Here is an 18,758-nt window from a genome sequence, read left to right as displayed (position 1 = left end):
AGAAGCAGGGGCTTGGGTCTGTGCATTTTGTCAAGATGCACCGGATCAATTTTCAAGTGTATAGCAGGACTGACTTCTTCCCTGGGTAAGTCAGAGCAATGCATGGACTTTTCAAGAAAGAAGAGTTTATAAAGACTAGGTAACTGTAGTTGCTTTTTAACCTTGTTACTTGTTAGTATTCACCATAAGGAACTTCAACATTGCTACCCCACATATCTGAGTTCTTCTTATCAAATCCTAGCTTAGTGACCTTTAAAACTGGGATTCTTAAAAAAGGGGCTATAGGTTTCAGGGGGGCTATGAAATTGAATGGTACAAAAATCATCTTTATTTCAATATAATTGCTTTCCTTTATTTGAGAACCTCTGAGTTAGTATATAGTAGAAAGTAGATATTCATCATCCCTCTCTCACTTTAGGGAGAAAATGATTTGAATTCTGGGTTCATTCTCTAAGAAGAAAATAAGCAAACGTACAAACATCCACCATGCTGGAAAACCTTGAAGGTTTTATTGTCAATCTCTTTACATTAATACTGATGTCTTCTTTTTTGTGCTGAGAAAAACAATCTGTTACACATAATGTAACTTTAATATACAACATAGAAACTCATTCTAAATTAGTTACAACAAGGACCTACAAAAAACTTCATAGGAAAAAAGGTTACCTAATATTGCCACCATATTTGCAGTAGACCCTTTCAGTCTTGGCCTAATCACTACAACTTGCTTATGTAAACAATAGTTATTTCCATGTCCTATGGAAGAGTTAATTATAAGGGTACTAAAATTGGCCTAAAAAGTCCTAACACATCACTAGGTACTGTACAGTCCTCAAAAATAATTTATTGTACTGTTTCTAAAAAAAGGTACTAGGGTTGTTTTTTTTTTTTCATTTTGCTTTGTTTTGTTTGATCCAGAATTGCACAGCATGTGCATGTTTGTCTAACAGTCTAAACACACGAGAACTGAACTGCAGAGTCACGATGATCACAGAGATGAGGTGGTAGAGTCCAGGACTTCCCTCCCGTTGCACACCGTGGGAACGTAAGTGCTGGCTGATGCTGGAAGATACAAACAGAAAGGAAAAGTCAGGACTAACTGGAGAGTTAGGTTGGAGGTACTGTAGACAGACTCTGAGAACCTGCTTCTTGCCCTGGCTTTGGCACTCATTACCCATAGTGCATTGGGTGAGTCATTTAATTTTTCCAAAGCTCAAGTTTCCCAAACCATCTTAAAAGTCCCTTTTAGATTCTGTCGTTCCAGGACTGTGATTTTACCTTCTATTGGCTGAGAGAGTAGGGGTATGGAGAATTCAAAATCAGAGGAGGAAAAAAATTGAGAGGCAACATGTATAGTGAGTGCATAGTGCCAGCCTTCTTGTTAGGAATGATAATAATAATAATAATAATAATAATAATAATTGTGATTAACATTTATAACATTTATATCTGGGCCAGGCACTGTGCCCAAAATTTTGCAATTGTTACATCACTTGATTTTCACAACAGTGGAAGGTAGGTGCTATTTAACATTTTCATTTTGCACATGAGGAAACATGGTTTAAGTGATTCTCTGCAGTTCACACAGCAGGTAAGTATCTGGAGCCAGATTTGACATTCCTGACTCCAGGCCCAGGATTCAAGTTCTGCCTTCAGCATGTGCTGGCTTTGTGACTCTGAGCAGGTCACTTAATCCCTCAGTGGTCTGGGAAACTATGCAGGACTGTCAGATACAAAGCAGAGGCAACTCTGTATTGGCAGAGGTAGTTTCCTCCTCTGGAAATCCCCTATGTCAATGAAGTCCCCATTTCTTCTGCCTCTGGAATGATTTCATGATGCAGCCAATATGTGGAGTCTTCAAAAGTCCATGTAAGCTATGTCAGAATGTCATATTATCATATTAAGGAATAGGGACTTGACTTGTGATTTCATTGGCATAGCAAAACTCCTAGGAGAGAAATTCCCTCCTCATGCAACTTGGCTCCTGTTCTATAACTTCTGGGTCTGGAGAATGGTCTGGAGCACCAGTCAGATAGGGTCACATAACCAACATATAGGAGGGATGAGTCTTGAACTCAGAACTTCCCGACTCCTATTCACCATGACACACTGCCATTATCTTAATAAGTGCATCTTAATTTTGCACAGTATTTTGTGATTTATGAAGCAGTTTTATACATTAATTAATCTCTGGAACAACCCTGGGAGAAAGGCAAATGTGCTTCTTTTACAAATGGCTCAAAGCTGTTATCATTTGCTAAAGGTTACATAGCAAGTGGGAAACTTGAAACTTGAACCCAGGACTATTGATTGTAAATCCAGTGTATTTTCCTTTCTTGTACTCCACTTTACTGTGCAGAAGTTAGGAAGACATCTTTCTGAGTTCAACAAATTAATCTTATCACTTATCCAATTGTTAATGATTTAATGTATAAAGTGATCAAGGTAACATTTGTATATTAAAGAGACCCTCATTTTAATCCAAAAGAGTGATTAATGGTGGAATTTTAGGGATGGAGACATTTATCTGTTCATTGATAAAGGCTTATTGAATAAAAGGTGCCTATCCTAATGCACGAAGAGTAGAAGACTAGAGTTGTAATCCAGGTCAGTCTTGAACTAGCTATTAATGCTCCAGAAGATTGAGGTTTTAGATAAGATTCCTACTGTTAGCTGCTTGCAGACTTTGAAAGCACATCAGCCATATATTATCTAAAGCACACCTGAATGAAGCTATTCTTTCTATAACAGAATCATTAAATACATAGATTGCATGTGGTACCCAATATTTCTTATTATGGTTAGAAATAGATTTGAGAAATGTTTAACCAAATGAAAATAAGCATATATAAAACATATTAAATAAAAATATAATAGATAATAGCATTTTAAAATTAAGTCAATACATAGCACATTTCTGTTTAGGCAACTTTCCAGTCTTTGCTGGAAGATTTCTAGTGAGGGGAAACCCACTACTTCCTAAGGTACTCTTTCCACTATTTGGTTAGCTTCGGTTTTTGGAATTTTTTTTCTTAGACTAGGGAAAATTTGCCTTTCTCCAAAATCAAATTTGTTATCCACAAGACAGCCCTAAAAGAGCTGAAGACGATTACTATCCAGCCCTAAATCTTTTCTTAAGTTTATTGTTATCCAGTCCCTTCATTTTTTTTTTTTTTTTGGTCATTGACATTTAATTGTTTTTCCAATTGTATCTGACTCTTCATGACTCCATTTGGATTTTCTTGGCAAAGAAACCAGAGTGGTTTGCCATTTGTTTCTCCAGTTCCCAGATAAAGAAACTGAGGAAACCTTAAGGATAAAGGAGTTGCCAGAGTCACACAGCTCGTAAGTATATGAGATGACTCACGAAGAGGAGTTTTCCTGATTCTAAGACTGACATTCTACTCACTGTGCCACTTAGTTACCCCATCTTCAATTTGTCTAGCATGATGAAAACATTTACCAGTCTATTCATCATCTTTGAGATGTTCTCCATGTCATGAATGTCCTTCCTACCCAGATATAAAGATAAGTCCCAATTAATGCAAATAATTAATCTCTTAATGTGACCACATTATTTGAATTCACACTACATATTTCCATTGGGCTGGAAGCAGCAATCATATTTTCCATAACTATAATTTCAAATATTAAGAATTTAAATATATTTATATTTTATATATATATTTATATTTAAATATATTTGACTACTTCAAGGGTTTGCACTAATCAAGCTATATCTACTATTATGGAAATGGTCTGACAAAGTAGGAAACTATTGTTAACCTCCTCTTTCTGAGCATGACTGCCATTAACTGTTTTTGACTGCCGTGTTGCTCTCTTAATCCACCTTGAGATTGTGATCTAGTAAAACTTAATCTTTTTCAATTAATAAACCAACAAATATTTATTAAGAAATTACTCTATTTCATTTAATGTTAGATGTTGGGGATCCAAGTACAGAGAAGTGAAATAATCCCTACTTGCTAATAGAACTGCTATTTAATCATGTATCAACTATCTTGTGGTAGGACGATGACTTTTTTCAACTCAAGTGTAAGATATTATTCTCATTTCTTTGCAGTTTCAGGATGTTCTATTTTATCAAGACAGTATTATATCTTGACACTGTTAACCAGCATGGTAGCTATCTCTCTTAGCTTTGTGTGATCTTCAAATTTGACAAGAATGACATCTGTGACTTTATACAATCAAAGATAAAAATGTTAAATACCATCAGATAGTACATATCCTTAGGGCATTGTACTATTAATCTCTTTATAAGTTGACATTAATCATGGAATTATAACTTTTTAGATCCAGTTATTCAGTTTATTTCCTATCTACCAAACTGTACTATTGTCTGACACATCTCTATCTTGTCCTCGAGAGTAATACAAAAATTCCAGCAATATTTCATTAAAATCTAGCTAAGTATTATTTATATTTCCAAATCTACCACTCTAATAACTTAGATGAAAAAGGAAATGAGGTTAGTTTGACAAAAATCCTTCTTGATGAAATCTGGTCTTTGGGATCGTAGCTTTCATTTTTAAATATCCGGCAGACTTCATTTTAAATAATATGCTCTAAAATTTTGCCAGGAATCAATCTTAAGGTCCTTGGTTTTCACTTTTTTAGACTCAATTAGCTTTCTTTTTTTTTTTTAAACTAAAGTGGGACTTTTGCCCTTCTCCAGTCCTTTATAGCCCAGACATTCCACGTTTTCTTTCAAAGATGTGCTCTTTTTTTGAATACTCTGGGATGTAGTTCATCTAGGGCCTAGTAATTTTAACTCATCAACAATCTACTGTTTCTGACTTGTCTTGAATTTCAAATGTGTATTAGTCATTTTTGTTCAGTCCTTTACTATACAAAGATCATTCTTGGCAGAGGAAACAGAAGCAAAGTAACGATTTAATAGCTTAGCCTTTGCTCCATCACTGATTATCATCTTTCCACCCAAGCAAAAAAAAGCAGTCCTGTTCCTTCTCTGATACTCTTCTTTTCCCCAACACAGCCAACCAAAATCCCCATTTCATTGTCTTTCACATTCATATCTAACAGGTTATTAAAAACAAAAAACAAAACAAAAAACCTAAACCAAAAAATTCCCTATATTGATAGATAAAGACCAGTATTAGGTGGTCCCTTGAGTCCATTTACTCTTTCCCTTGTCATTAGAATTTTTTTTGTTTATGTCTTTAGAATTTCATTTGTGAAAGCCTCACCCATTCCTCCTCAGGCTTACTTGTCTCATAGAATTTTCATCCATAAGATTCTACCTAGACTTTCTCCTTTTGAGATATAGAAATCTGTTACAATTTAGGGCTCATGTCATATTAGGACCACTTTTCCTTTTTCTTTCTGGCACAGATTCTAAGATGAGGTGATTACTTCCTCTTATTGTTCCCATCATTTCCATTCCAACTAGTTAGTGGGTAGCAGGTCTAGAAGAGAATTTCCTTCTTACCAAATGCAGAGAAGGAAGAAAGATAAATAATTAAAGTAAACCAAGATATTATCAGTTACTCTGCTTTTAGCAAAGGAAAAAAGAGCTACAGTAGATGTCTAGATAATTGAACTCCCATCAATATTATATCATGCCTCCTTTCTAGACTTATGATTTATTTCTGAAACAAATTTATATTCTTATAACTAATTTATTTTGTTTTCTTTTGTCTCAACTTTTATTATTCCAAGTAACATTTGCTATGATGCTTCCCACCTCTCAATCTGGGTTTCTTCACATAAGTATGTCTTCTTAACCTATAATACTATTCTGTCCTTCCCTCCTCTCAATCCCTATTTTCTGTTTCTTATGGAATAAATTACACATTTCTAGAGTCATAGGTAGTCATGGATCTTATCCTTATGAATCTTATATGCTAAGAATAATCTCTGTCTTGGGTTCTCTAATTATCTTTGCTTCTTACCTATACTTTGAGTATTTGTATATATAATCTTTTGAGGCCCTGATTTTGTTGCTAGTTTTTTTTCTTAGATGCCTCAGTTTTATACATCATTCTACTCTCTAATCATTCACTCAGATGTCTGCGTGACATCACTGACCTCTTTTTCCCAATCTGAGCCATTACTCTTCCACAACAAACTGGAGACTTGTGATTTCATACCTGTGTGTTCCTGAATTTATGCTCTAATCTTTGGGTAAGTTAAACAATGGACCCATGGAACTCCCAAGCCAGGTCTAATCTAACTTAGTGTGTACAAGTTAGTCTATTTAGTTCAGTATGTCTTTTGGATGGTCCTAGACCAGGGCAGCTAAGTGGTGCAGTGGACAGAGTGCTAGGTCTGAAATCAGGAAGACTCATTTTTGTGAGTCCAAACCCAAGCTCAGATGCTTACTGGGTTTCTTACCCCTGTTTTCTTGTTTCTCATCCATAAAATGAGGTAGACAAAGAAATGGCAAACTACTCCAGTTTCATTGCCAAGAAATTCCCAAATGGAATCAGGAAGAATTGGACATGACTGAAAAAATGACTCAATTCTAGCATTAAATCATACTTCAATTTCAAGTCTCACCATCTGCTTGCCTCACCCTTACCTTCTTTTACTCTTAGCTCTAGTTAAATTAGAGTGCCAGATAGTCCACCTGCCTGAAACTCCCACCCTAACATCTTTGCCAATTAAAATCCTACCAGTTCTTCAAGACAAAGGTCAATTGCCACCTGTTCTGTGAAATTCTCTTCTATAAAATTTTCATAGCATTTTGTAACTCTTAGAATCTTTCACATATTACTTTGAATTGTATGTATATATTTGTGAAGATCATATTTATTTTATGTTGTAAGCTCATTGAGGAGAAGGATCTATGTTATATTGATCTTTGCATCATATAATCTTTAAGTACTGAACTTTATATGCCCAGATAAATTGAGAAATGTTTTAAGATGATATTGAACTGGATTGAATAAATTTTTATAATCTGAAGAATACTGTATGAAAATAGAAATTAGTTTAGGACTTAGAAAAATTCACTGTGCATTCTTAGATCGGTCCATTAATCTTTTGATGCCTGAATTATCCCCTATCTAAAATAGAGATACACTAGAAATCTATTTTATGTGATCCACAATATCATGCCATATACAGGACTAGTCTTTTGGGATGACCATAATTCTAATCTTATTTGACAGGATTGGTTTGAAGCGGGTGGGATTAGTATAAGAATTATTTGAAGCACAAAGCCCTGCTCATGACCCCTTACTCCCTATAGTGTTTAGCTAAACACAGAAAAAATTAGCAAAGTTCTGACACCTCTATTAATGATCTTCTGGGCATTACTATAGCTAATTCCAGTGCAATAAATACTATGTCTCTGTCTACCTCATTATCCATTAAGAGACTCACCCTTTGCAAAATGACTAGAAGCTTTAGAAGAAACTCTCCAAAATCAAGGTATTATTAGTAGAGCAATAGAAATAACAAGAACCACAACCCATGAGGCTGTTGGTGTAGGCTATATTTTTCAAGCATTTTATAATGGAGTCAGGGGAGCCTTAACTGTTATGTGATTAAATCTTCCATTTTAGCATCGCTCTGTATATGCTTTTGCTTTTGCAATTTTGTTTCTTTTATTATCAGAAAAAATATTACTAGTGTTCTATAGTTTGCTGTGTGCAGTAGAGGAAATTATTGTTTTATCAATGGCATGAGTTTCCTGAGCCATTAAAGTCTTACTGCAATGCTTCATTATGGTATAAAGGTAATATTGTATCCCCAGAGAGAGAGACTCAGATATTTCTTTCTAAACTGGATAGACTTTTCAGGAGCCTTCATTCAGCAATAAGTTTAGTTAAACTCAGAAAAGTTTTTTTTTATCATAAGATTGTCTACCAAGTAATAATTCTTATTTTCTGTTTATTTTTTGCCACTTTGCAACTCATAAAGATGTCCTACTAAAGACAGTATTGCACAGTGGATAGAGTATAGATTATAGAGAAAGACCTGTGTTCAATTCCCACCTAAACCTTAGTAAATCACTTGCCTTCTCTAGACATAGGGAAGTAATAGTAACAGTGGCATCTCTCTCACAGGATCAAATGGTGTATTATTTGTAAAGCACTATGCAAACCTTAATTTCTATAAAAGTGACAGGCATTACTACTTTAATAAAGAAAGTATAAATGGTAGAGTCTCAGAGTCTGAAGGAGAAACTTTTCCTGGCTCTCCTCAAACGACACAATCCTCTTTGACCTCCTTCCCAGTACTAGCATTAGTTGCACTCATTCTCTTCAGCTCACTGTTTGAGGAAGGGAATTGGAATACTCTTTGCTCCTTTCAGCTTCTCCCCATACCTCCATCATTCAGTAACCTCTTTTTCTCTGAGCTTCATATTATTCATATCTATTACATTCATATCGATATTCTATCGTATCATCTTGACTTATGTTTTTCCACTGGACCTCCTATGACTCTGACAATTTTTCTTTCCTCTCCAGCTCCTACCCTCACGATAGGAGATATCAACATTCATATTGATTTTCTTCCAAACTCTCTAACCACTCAATTCCTCAACCTACTCACTTGCTTTGAGCTATTCCTCTACCCTAACACAGTCACAAAGATGGTCATATTCTTGATCTTGCAATTAACCATAAATGCATTATCTCCATGTTCAAGAATTCCTCAAATCCCCACTTTTGTTCACATCATTATTTCTAATCCCTTTACTTCTCACTTCTCTCTCAGGACAAGTATCCTATTTCATTTCCTCTATCTTGACTCCTTGGTGAACCAATTAAACTTTACATTATGCTCCTCTCCCTATCCTCTTTATCATATCATCGATTACGCTTCATCAAATTTTACCCATGGATCACTTTTATCATTTACTATCTTTCTTCCTACACACATGGTGCTGAAGTTAAAGAAACTCAAACAACAGTTCTGATTGGGGCCACTATATGTTTATGTTATATAATCTTAACTGGATTCTCACTACTGCTAGGCAATTTTATAGAAAAAACTGAAGTGATTCACCAGGAGCTCCTCTTCTCTCTTTTTCCTTCTCTAGCACTCAGATACCTTTTGTGACTATTTCCTCCTTCACCCCCATCCTATATGATAAAGTTAACTTACTCCTTTATAGGGCTAACCTTCTCAAGTGATCCCATTTCATCCTTTCACTTCTAATACGTTATCTTTCTATCATCCCAACTGTATCACTTAATTTCTTCATACAAACATACCCATGTCCTCAAAAAAAATTCTCACTTGATCCTTGAATCCCTGCTCTTATCTTATTCCTTTCTTTCCTTTGTAGTTAATTTAATTAAAAAGGTGATCTGTAAAAGATGCTTCTACTTTTCCTTGTCTAATTTTCTTATTAATCCCTAGAGTCTGGCTTCTGAATTTACAATTGTACTAAAACCATTCTCTCCAACATTATCAGTGATCTCTTTACGGCCAAATCCAATGACCTTTTCTCAATCCCCATTCTCTATGACCTCCTTGTAACCTTTGGCCACTATTGACCACTCTCATCTCCTTGATACTCTATTTGCTCTTTAGGATATGTCTGATCATTCCTTCTCAGTCTCCTTTGCTTGTAGGTATCCCTCAGGTTTCTGGCCAGGGCTCTCTTTTCTCCCTCTATAATACTTGACTTGAAAATCTCATCAGTTTCCATCGATTTATTTATATTTCTATGATGATGACTCTCTGATGTGCCTATTTTGCCCCAGCCCTTGCTGGCCTCCAATCTCACACCCCCCATTTTGTCCTCCAGATATCACTGCTTGAATGTCTAGAAAATGATTTTAAGTATATCGAAAACAGAATTCTCTACCTTCCTCTTAAATTCTACTCCTTTCAATGTTTTCCATTATTGTATGTTTGTACATTATATACCTCCTGATACACTGTAAGCTCCTTGAGGGGCAGTGACTGTCATTTTTCACTCAGCATCTAGTACCATATCTTATATATGGGATGTCCTAAAAGTCTTGGTGCAATTTAAAGCTGTTTATTAAAGCTATTTAAAACTTAAATCTGCACTAAGACTTTTGGGATCATCTGTATTATATGTATGTATTATATTATATGTATTATATGACAATATGCCTGCTGCCTAGCTCAAGTCTCTCCCTACTTCAATTCATCTTCTAATCACCAAAGTGATTTTCCAAAAGTACAAGTGCAGAAATGTCACTCTTCCGCTCAGTAAAGTCCAGTGGCTCTGTACTGCTTCCAGGATCAAATACAAAATGCTCTGTTTGGTATACAAAAATCTTTCCTAACTCAGGTCCCTGCTTCTTTCTGGTTTTCTTATACTTAATCCCATATTTTTCAATACAGTCACCTCCTGGCTGGTCTACAAAAAAGACATTCCTTCCTTCCTCAGGCACTTCCCCTGGCTGTTCCCCCAGCCTCCAATGTTCTTCCTCATCAATTCTGCCTTCTGCCTTTCCATGATTTCCTTCAAACTAAATTCCAAATGAAATCCTACCTTTGCCCGGAAGTCTTACACAACTACTCTCTATTCTAGTATGTTCGCTCCCAATTATTCTCAGTTTATTTTGTATATAACTTGCTTTGTATTTCCAGCACTTAGCTAACCATTGGGCTGGCACATAGTAGGAATTTAATGAATGTTTTTTGACTTGTAGATAAAGGTTAAGACTAAAATGTAGTTTCTATATGATATGAATACATTGATGTGTTAATAAAATATATGAAAAAAGAAGATAAGGGTTAAATTCTGCTTCTGATATATTTTTATTGTGTGGCCTTGGTGAAGTTATTTACACTCTCAGTGTCTCCAGATAAATTGTTAAGACAAAGGAAGTTTTAAACTAGGAAATCCCTACATCAATGAAATGAAAAGTTTTATAAGGAAAAAGTTACTATGATTATTATTACTGTTATGTAAAGATTATGATATGCATTGGTGGTGCCCTCATCCTTGAAACTTAAGGATCATATCTAAAACTCCCTGTTCCTCATCCTCCATATATTGAGATATATATCAATTGCCAAGTTGTATTGATTCTGCCTCTAAAATAGCATTTGCTTTGAAGTCCTTTTCTTCATGTTAACTGTTACTGTAATTCAGGCTTGGATCACCTCTTAAATTTTATTTTAATTTCAGATGCATAGTATTTTCTTTTTACTGCTCCCCTCCTTTCACTTGAGAATACAAGAAAAATGAAATCTTGGTTACAAATGTGCATAGTCAAGCAAAACAAATTCCCTCAACCTTGCATCGTTTCTCTTATTGATTTCCCTACTTCCATTCTCTCCCCTCTCTAATCAATCCTTCACTCATTTTCCAGTGAATCTTCCTAACACATAATTTCCATTACATTACTCTCTTCTCAAAAATCTTCAGTGACTCTCTTTATTGTTTAAACTTCCTTTATCTGGAGTTTAAGAGCCTTTCCAGCCTTATTTTACATTTACTTCCATTTCTGCATGCAAGTGTCCAGCTACCTCTAGTATTAGCTGGTCCCTGATCTGGCTTCCATACATTTAAACAATCATGTTCTCTGGGACTGGATCACTCTTTGCCTGTTAAAACCCTCTTTTTTCTTTTCTTTTTTTTTTGGTTGTTGAGGTAATTGAGGGTAAGTGACTTGCCCAGGGTCACACTAGGAAGTATTGACTATCTGAGACCAGATTTGAACTCAGGTTCTCATGACTTCAGGGTTGGTGCTCTATCTACTGCACCAAATAGCTGCCCCCAAAGCCTCTTTTTTAAAGGCCCAACTTAGTTAATATATCCTTTATGGAGCTTTCCTAATAATCACTCACTGAAAGGTCTTCTTCCCTTCCCCTCAATTTCCGGCAGCTCTTTTTCTGAACCTCTTCTTTGTTCTGATCACATTTTCTCTTGCATTATCTTTGTTTATACATTATATGCCTCCTGATACACTGTAAGCTCCTTGAGGGCAGTGACTGTCATTTTTCACTCAGCATCTAGTACCATATCTTATATATGGGATGTCCTAAAAGTCTTGGTGCAATTTAAAGCTATTTGTTAAAGCTATTTAAAACTTAAATCTGCACTAAGACTTTTGGGATCATCTGTATTATATGTATTCAATAAATTTTTGTGTAATTGAATTGTGAAGTTCTCATTTCTAATCCCTGATACTAGGAAGGCTGAAGATGGGAGATTTCTTGAGCTTTGGAACTCTGAGCTGTTATCAGGATAAAGCCAAGAGGGTGTTTGCACTAAATTTGACATTGATGCTTGTGCCCTTTGGGTCAGCTCAAGAATGGACAAATTGGCCTAGGTTAGAAAAAAAGGATTAGGATTAGGTCAAAACTTTCTTGCCAGAATGAGACTGTGCCCATGACTATTCATGGCTTAGTAAATCTTTATGTATAAAATAATAGTTTTATATATTTTTAACTGGACTTGGGTGAGGTGAGGTACAAATTGAAACCCTTATACTTCTACCCTGGGCAAAAGAGGGAGATCCAGTCTCAAAAAATTAGACCATGCATTTATTGTCTCACTTTATTTTTCTTTCAGCAGTTACTAGTGCAGCTCATATTTAAGACAGCTATTATTCCCTGAGGTTATAAAAATGTGTGAAAGATCTAAGAGTTTTTACTTTTTTTGCATGTAATAAATTTTGCTATTATCCTCGTAAAAAAACTCATGATACCTTCAATAGTGTAAGTTTAATCCACTTTTTCAAGGGCTCTTGTGTAGATTTCTATAATCATTGATTATGCCAGAAAAAAGAAGCAGAGGGAGCCCAATGTTGGCTTTCTGAGGAGTGGAGGTATTGATGCTTGGGTTGAAAGGCAGCAGATACACAATCCTTTTCTGCATTCAAGGAGAAAACTATAGCTAACTGCAAATGGCCTAATAAGCCCATCATTGATTGCTCAGGGTAATTCACACCAATTAAAAGGCATATTTAGTCTCACAAATTCAGTGCTCCAGATCGATGTTTTGTACCCACTCTGTGCAATCAGCCTCTTTATCTTTCCCTAATGCAGAACATCAGAACAGCTCTACAGTTTACCAGGCTGCATTGGTTTTGAAGTAAAAGACCCTATTTGTTCTGATACCCTGTGCCTTCGATCAATGCTAAATGTATTCATTTAATAGATTTTTCAGATGCCAAGTCTATCAGTCAATTTAATGGCATTGAGCTCAAATCCCCAGAGTCATTGCATTATGTAACTGGGTTATACATCAGACTTGGAATAAAACACAAATATTTTAACAGAGCAGACATTGCAGCTTGCCTTTGTATGTCATATTTTTCCATTTCCTTGCTTCTGATGACCCTTAATAATTTTTCCCCTAAGGATATCTGCTTGTTTTTGGATATTTTCAATACTTTGTTCATGGTAGCTCAAACATCCACTAGCTTCTTCATTCCTCCTTTTTCCTGCTGGGTCATTCAGCCTGTTATCTGACTTATCCCTTTGATTATTCCAACAGAGGGAATCCTCAGGCCTGCCCTAGGAGATTTTGTAGAGATTAATAGATGTAACCTGGATAATAATGACCCTGGCAGCCCAGTTTTAATGTAAGATTCCTGGTGGAGATGTCAGAAATTCCCCAAGGGAGGATTATAGGAAGTTCATTCTATAGTAAGAAACAGAAGACCAACTTCTCTCCAGTACATGCATCTTTTATGACTAAAGTAATGTTCCACTCTCCTATGATTGTGACTGGGATAATAGGGCTACAGATTCTAAAATTCTTTCAATTAGGTAATGGCTACCTGTGATTCTAATAAAGGGATAAAGATTAGTCTGTGATTTTATTGATGTGTGGAACCTCAAGATGAGCAAATATTTAAAAAAATCAATTCATATCAGCACCTGGTCTTATATATTAGAGAATTATTTTCTTAAAGACTAAGTAACTTTCATAGAGTCATATGACTAGAATGTATTAGCTCTTTATCCATAACAATATACTACCTCTCAATGAAAGTAATCTTAAATGATCCCTCCAAAAAGTATTTCCGAACTTGACCAGGTACTTGGATTGATACCTATAGAAAATGAAGAAAGTGGCTTTATAAATATTCTGTCTAGGTTATATACTAGTTTAATAATTCAGTTTCCTTTTGGTCTACTTATATGTTTTTATGAATAATAATAGTACTTATAATACCTCACATTAAGTCCTTTAAGTTGTGCTAAGCCCTCTACATACATTATCTTATTTGTAATTTGCAACAACAGCATAGGGGAAGTTTTTATTATTATCACTTTTCACACAAGGAAACTGAAGCTGAGAAGTTAAGTAACTTTCTAAGTATCAAACAACTAGGAAATGCTTGGGATAAAATTTGGATCCAGGTCTTATTTTAAGCTCATCACTTTAACCTTTAAGAATTATCATCTATGTAGGCATTAAAGCAAACTTTGACCCCACTTGCATTTGTCGGGTCTACTTTCTACTAGTCTTTCCATGCCGATTCTTGCTTACATTGGTCTCACAGATAGGTTAACTGACAGGGTCAATCCTAGAAAAAATTGTGAAGTCACACTACATTCCACCTAGTAGGTACTCAAGATTTATTGAATAAAAGAGGTGAAATTTGTTTTCTTTAACCTCAATCTTCTGTCTGTTATTCTTTCTCTGTATTATTTGGAATTCCAGTATCCATTTTTTATATCTCTCTTTTCTTCTTAAAAATGCATTTCCAGGAAAAGGGATGAAACTCATTTATATTAGGGTATAAATCATAGATGAAAGCTAATGTTAGATAGTGAGCTAACTTCAGAATTAGGAAAACCTGGGTTTAAATACTTTCTCTGATTAAAACTAGATGTACAATCCTGATGAAATGTTTACCTTCTAAGCATCTTTAAATTGTCAAAAAGGTGCTGATTTAGATTAACAGAGAGGGAATTTCTTCCCTTGAGAGTTCCTTTTACTAATGGAATAAAATGGATCCAGTTCCTACAATCCTATAAATGATAGAAAGCTTGAAATGTTGCTATTCCTAGGGACAGTGTTATTTAAAGAAGGGACAAAATCTTGAGCTAAGTGAATTGGGTTCTAAACTTGAAATGTTAGACATCACTTACACAATAGGGGTTGTGTCTTTCTGGACTGATGAGATCTTTCCTTGATCACTAATGCCATACTCTATTTATGGTTGCCTAATCTACCAAAAATTAAGACTACTAGTGGTAGCTCTAACATCCATCAACTACTTGTTTCTCTTTAAATTTCTGACTAGAGGAAATTAGAATTCCTCCTATAACTCCCTGAAAACCAATCATAAAGAAAAACAGATAGGAAAGAAGAGAGAGAGGAAGGTAGGAAAAATAAAATTAGTATGTTCATTTTATCTTTATATTGTTAGCCATCTTCTCCTGGGTGCTAAGCAAATCATCTAAGGCTTAATTTAGGGGTATTGTATGCGATCTAAATGTGTATTATTTTATTAGGTAACATACTCCTGCTTAGGTAACAGATCACAGGTCATAACCCATTTTTATGTAGGCACACATTCCACCCTAGCATTATATTCTATTTCCATATTCATAAAGGGATTTAACAAATATTAAATGATATGTATTTATAAACAGATCTGTGTTTCTCTCACACCCAGGTACGATATTAAGTACCTTGATTTAGGCATATTTCAGTACTATTGAGTTGGAATTGAGATATAACAGAGGCAAAAAGAAAAGAGGTGATAATACAACCAAAAATAATTAATTCAAGAAAATAGTGCATTTCCTTAAGAAGGATACAAAAGTACATTTGGAAAGAGTCTAGTACCTTTGATTTAAAATTTTAGGCAGTTACTGCTTATACATATTGCCTTATTCATCATCATCAGATCTGATTGATTAAGTTTCCTTATGTACCATCAATGCCAGAAGCACCTTGATCATATGGACAGCTAAGCTCTCTAGACAGAAATTATCTTTGTTGGTGAATATCTTAGCATGAGCTATTTGTGATGGATAGAAAACTATCCCCATACTGACAGAGTAAGAGGCCGTTCAACACAGAACTGAAAGGGAAGGGCTTGTTATTTTTAAAGTATTCTTCCTGTCAACTGTGTGTTCTCTGAATTTGTCTCAGCGTTCTTGAACATTGATAGAATACTTTTTGTGATGAGTATTGTAATTGAGTTGAGGCAGAAAATTCGGAAGGCCAGGAAAAGATACATTACTGGTTAGGGTCAATTTAGAATGAAGCTTCTTTGTGTTTTACCTGACTTTAATATTAAATGCCTTTAAAAATGCATTCATCTAAATAGGATGTTCATCTAAATAGGATGCTTTTAGGAATTAAGCATATGATGCTAAATGGGCTTAGGAGAAAAAAGTTTTACAAGATACATCTTTTTTTTTTCTTTTTACATGGCAAGTCTCTTGATTCCAAGTCCAAGCTGTCACCAGTTTGAAGACATAGACCCTGAATTTCATTTATGTGTCTGCATCAGTATCAGTTGACTATCCCCTAAAGAAATTTAACATATTCTTGGTGATCTATGTATGTTATGTATACCTATTTTAGGTAGAACATTATTGTGTTACTGGGCTTTGGAATTAAGAAAAAAATTCATGTGCATCATTATTTTCAAAGGCATATAATATAATCTTATTTGTTTTCCCAGGATAGAATTCCTTCCCTAGTCTTGGGAAATGGTTGATTATATGATTAACTTCTAATATTGAGAAAATTTAAAAAATCGACCTTTTCTTTTTATCTAAATAGAAAAGATACTGTGGATATGGGAGAAAAAATGGAAAGCAAGGTTCAGAGAAATAGATCCATTGTGTAAGAGCATTGAAAACAAGTCCCAGAATTGTTGTGAAGATCAAATAAGATATTTGTGATGTGCTTAGCACAATGCCTTGGCACATAGCATCATTCAGTAAATACATATTTCCTTTTTTTTTAAATTAAACACTTTGTCTGATGAACTCAAAAAATTTAAAAGCATTTATTGATAAGAAAATACAATTCCCTGAAAGTGAGAGAGGAGAGGTTCCAGTGGTATTCATTTTTACATCATAAATAAACAAGGATTTTGCTCCTACTTTTGCTGTGGATCAGAGTCATTTTCAGGAATAGAGGCAAAGATCTCCAGATTTCCAGTTTCATCCATCCATTCATTCTGTCCTTGCCTCAAGCAAAGTACTTTGCAAAGTGACTTTGAGAAGCAAAGAACTGGGAGTCAAGAAATCTGGGTTTTAATCAGGATTCTGCCTGATTTCTTATGTGTTCTTGGGATTTTTGCTTTAGGTTTCCTTTCTACAAAGTGGGAATAATGATATCTGCGACTTATTAGTTCACAGCGATGTTGTAAGGTCAATTAAGATACAAGTATGAAATCACAGTGGGATAAAGGTTGTCTAATAATATTATCTAAACTGTACAAATATTAATGGTTATAAAGTACTTTGACAATGACTAGTGCTATGTAAGTTCTAGGTTGTTAGAAGGCATAATTCTAGACTGTTTTTTATTAGTATTCTCTTTGACTATATGATAATCCTATTTGGACTAATTGGAAGAAATCAGTCTGGATCAATGAAAACACTAGGATATATGTTTCTGAAGAAAAAGGCAGTTTTATCACCTTGTAATAATAACTCAAAATTTTGTTGTTGTTGTCATTTCAGTCTTGATTCTTCATGACCCCATTTAGAGTTTTCTTGGCAGGGATATAACTCAAAGTAGGCTAACCAAATAAGGTTTAGCACAGATCTAGCTTCTATAAGCAGAATAAATTGAAAAGTAATTAATTATTAGGTTAAAAAGTTCATCAATAATCTTATTTACACTTTTGAGGGGTTTTGTTTTGTTTTGTTTTTTGTTTAGAGAGAAAGGGCAGATATAAATTTCTTCCTATCTTCTTTCCAATGTTGATATTTCTGAATTGTTGAAATCTGAATTAATTACAGTGGGTATAAAAAGTCTCATTTCCTGCTTCAAGCCTATTCCAATAACCAAAGCTACCAATGGACATTCTGCATGTTTTATGTTCACTTTTCAAATAATCAGCAAAGGTCAGCAGCAATCTGTCTACTCCTGTTGGAAATACTTCCCAATAGCCTCAAATCATAGGAATTTTCCCAGACTGCTTTGAAAGGTACAATCTCAGAGTTGACAATGTTAACTGGCTATAACTTCAATAACTCGGTTTTGCTTTGTTTAGACTAATCATCTTCGATGGCCAGGGTATTTTGTGGGTGAGGTTTTTATGCTCTGGAAATAAGCATTCATGTTTTTGGGAGAAGCAAAGAAACTGATTTCACATTCCTTAAAGTGCTCTGTTATTGTAATCATTTTGACAATGGGTTTTAGTATGAGAGGTTTCTAAGACTCTGGAGCCTCTAACAGCTCTCTGATGAAGGTTAGAGGTCCAGGCTTTCCTGAGAATCTACTTCATTAGTATTTTTCATTTGCTGCTGGGAAAAGTATTAAATAGATCTTACTTAACTTAGTTGCAGAAACTGGGGCACTAATGGGTTTACTCTCAGGGATCCTGAATTGATTGACCTCATGCAAAATTGTAAAGTACGCATTTGTCTTTGCTACTGTAAAATAAACTGGAGAAGGAAATGGCAAACCTCTCCAGTCTCTTTGCCAAGAAACCCCAAATGAGGTCACGAAGAATGGGACACAGATGAAATGAGTGAACAAAAACAACTTTTCTCAAGACTCCTGACTTCATTCAAATGTTTCTCCTTGAGGGAAAGGACTATTTTTTTTTTGTATCCTCAACACTTAACACATTTTCTAGAACATAACACATGCTTAATAAATGTTTGTTAAATAA

General features: G+C 34.9%; 1 protein-coding gene across 1 annotated transcript in view; it reads right to left on the bottom strand.

Annotated features, from left to right (window-relative positions):
• Positions 1–326: 326 nt before the first annotated feature.
• Positions 327–18,758, bottom strand: part of GRM3 (glutamate metabotropic receptor 3) — a 257,047-nt gene continuing 238,615 nt past the window's right edge. The window contains exon 6 of the mRNA XM_074268542.1: positions 327–1,062. Within this exon, the coding sequence (XP_074124643.1) occupies positions 989–1,062 (74 nt within the window). The 3' untranslated portion in view covers positions 327–988. The remainder of the gene's footprint in view (positions 1,063–18,758) is intronic.

Source organism: Sminthopsis crassicaudata, chromosome 5 (assembly GCF_048593235.1).
Source record: "Sminthopsis crassicaudata isolate SCR6 chromosome 5, ASM4859323v1, whole genome shotgun sequence".
Lineage (NCBI taxonomy): Eukaryota > Metazoa > Chordata > Mammalia > Dasyuromorphia > Dasyuridae > Sminthopsis > Sminthopsis crassicaudata.
The sequence above is the reverse complement of the archived record's forward strand: the minus strand, read 5'-3'. Positions and strand labels throughout refer to the sequence as shown.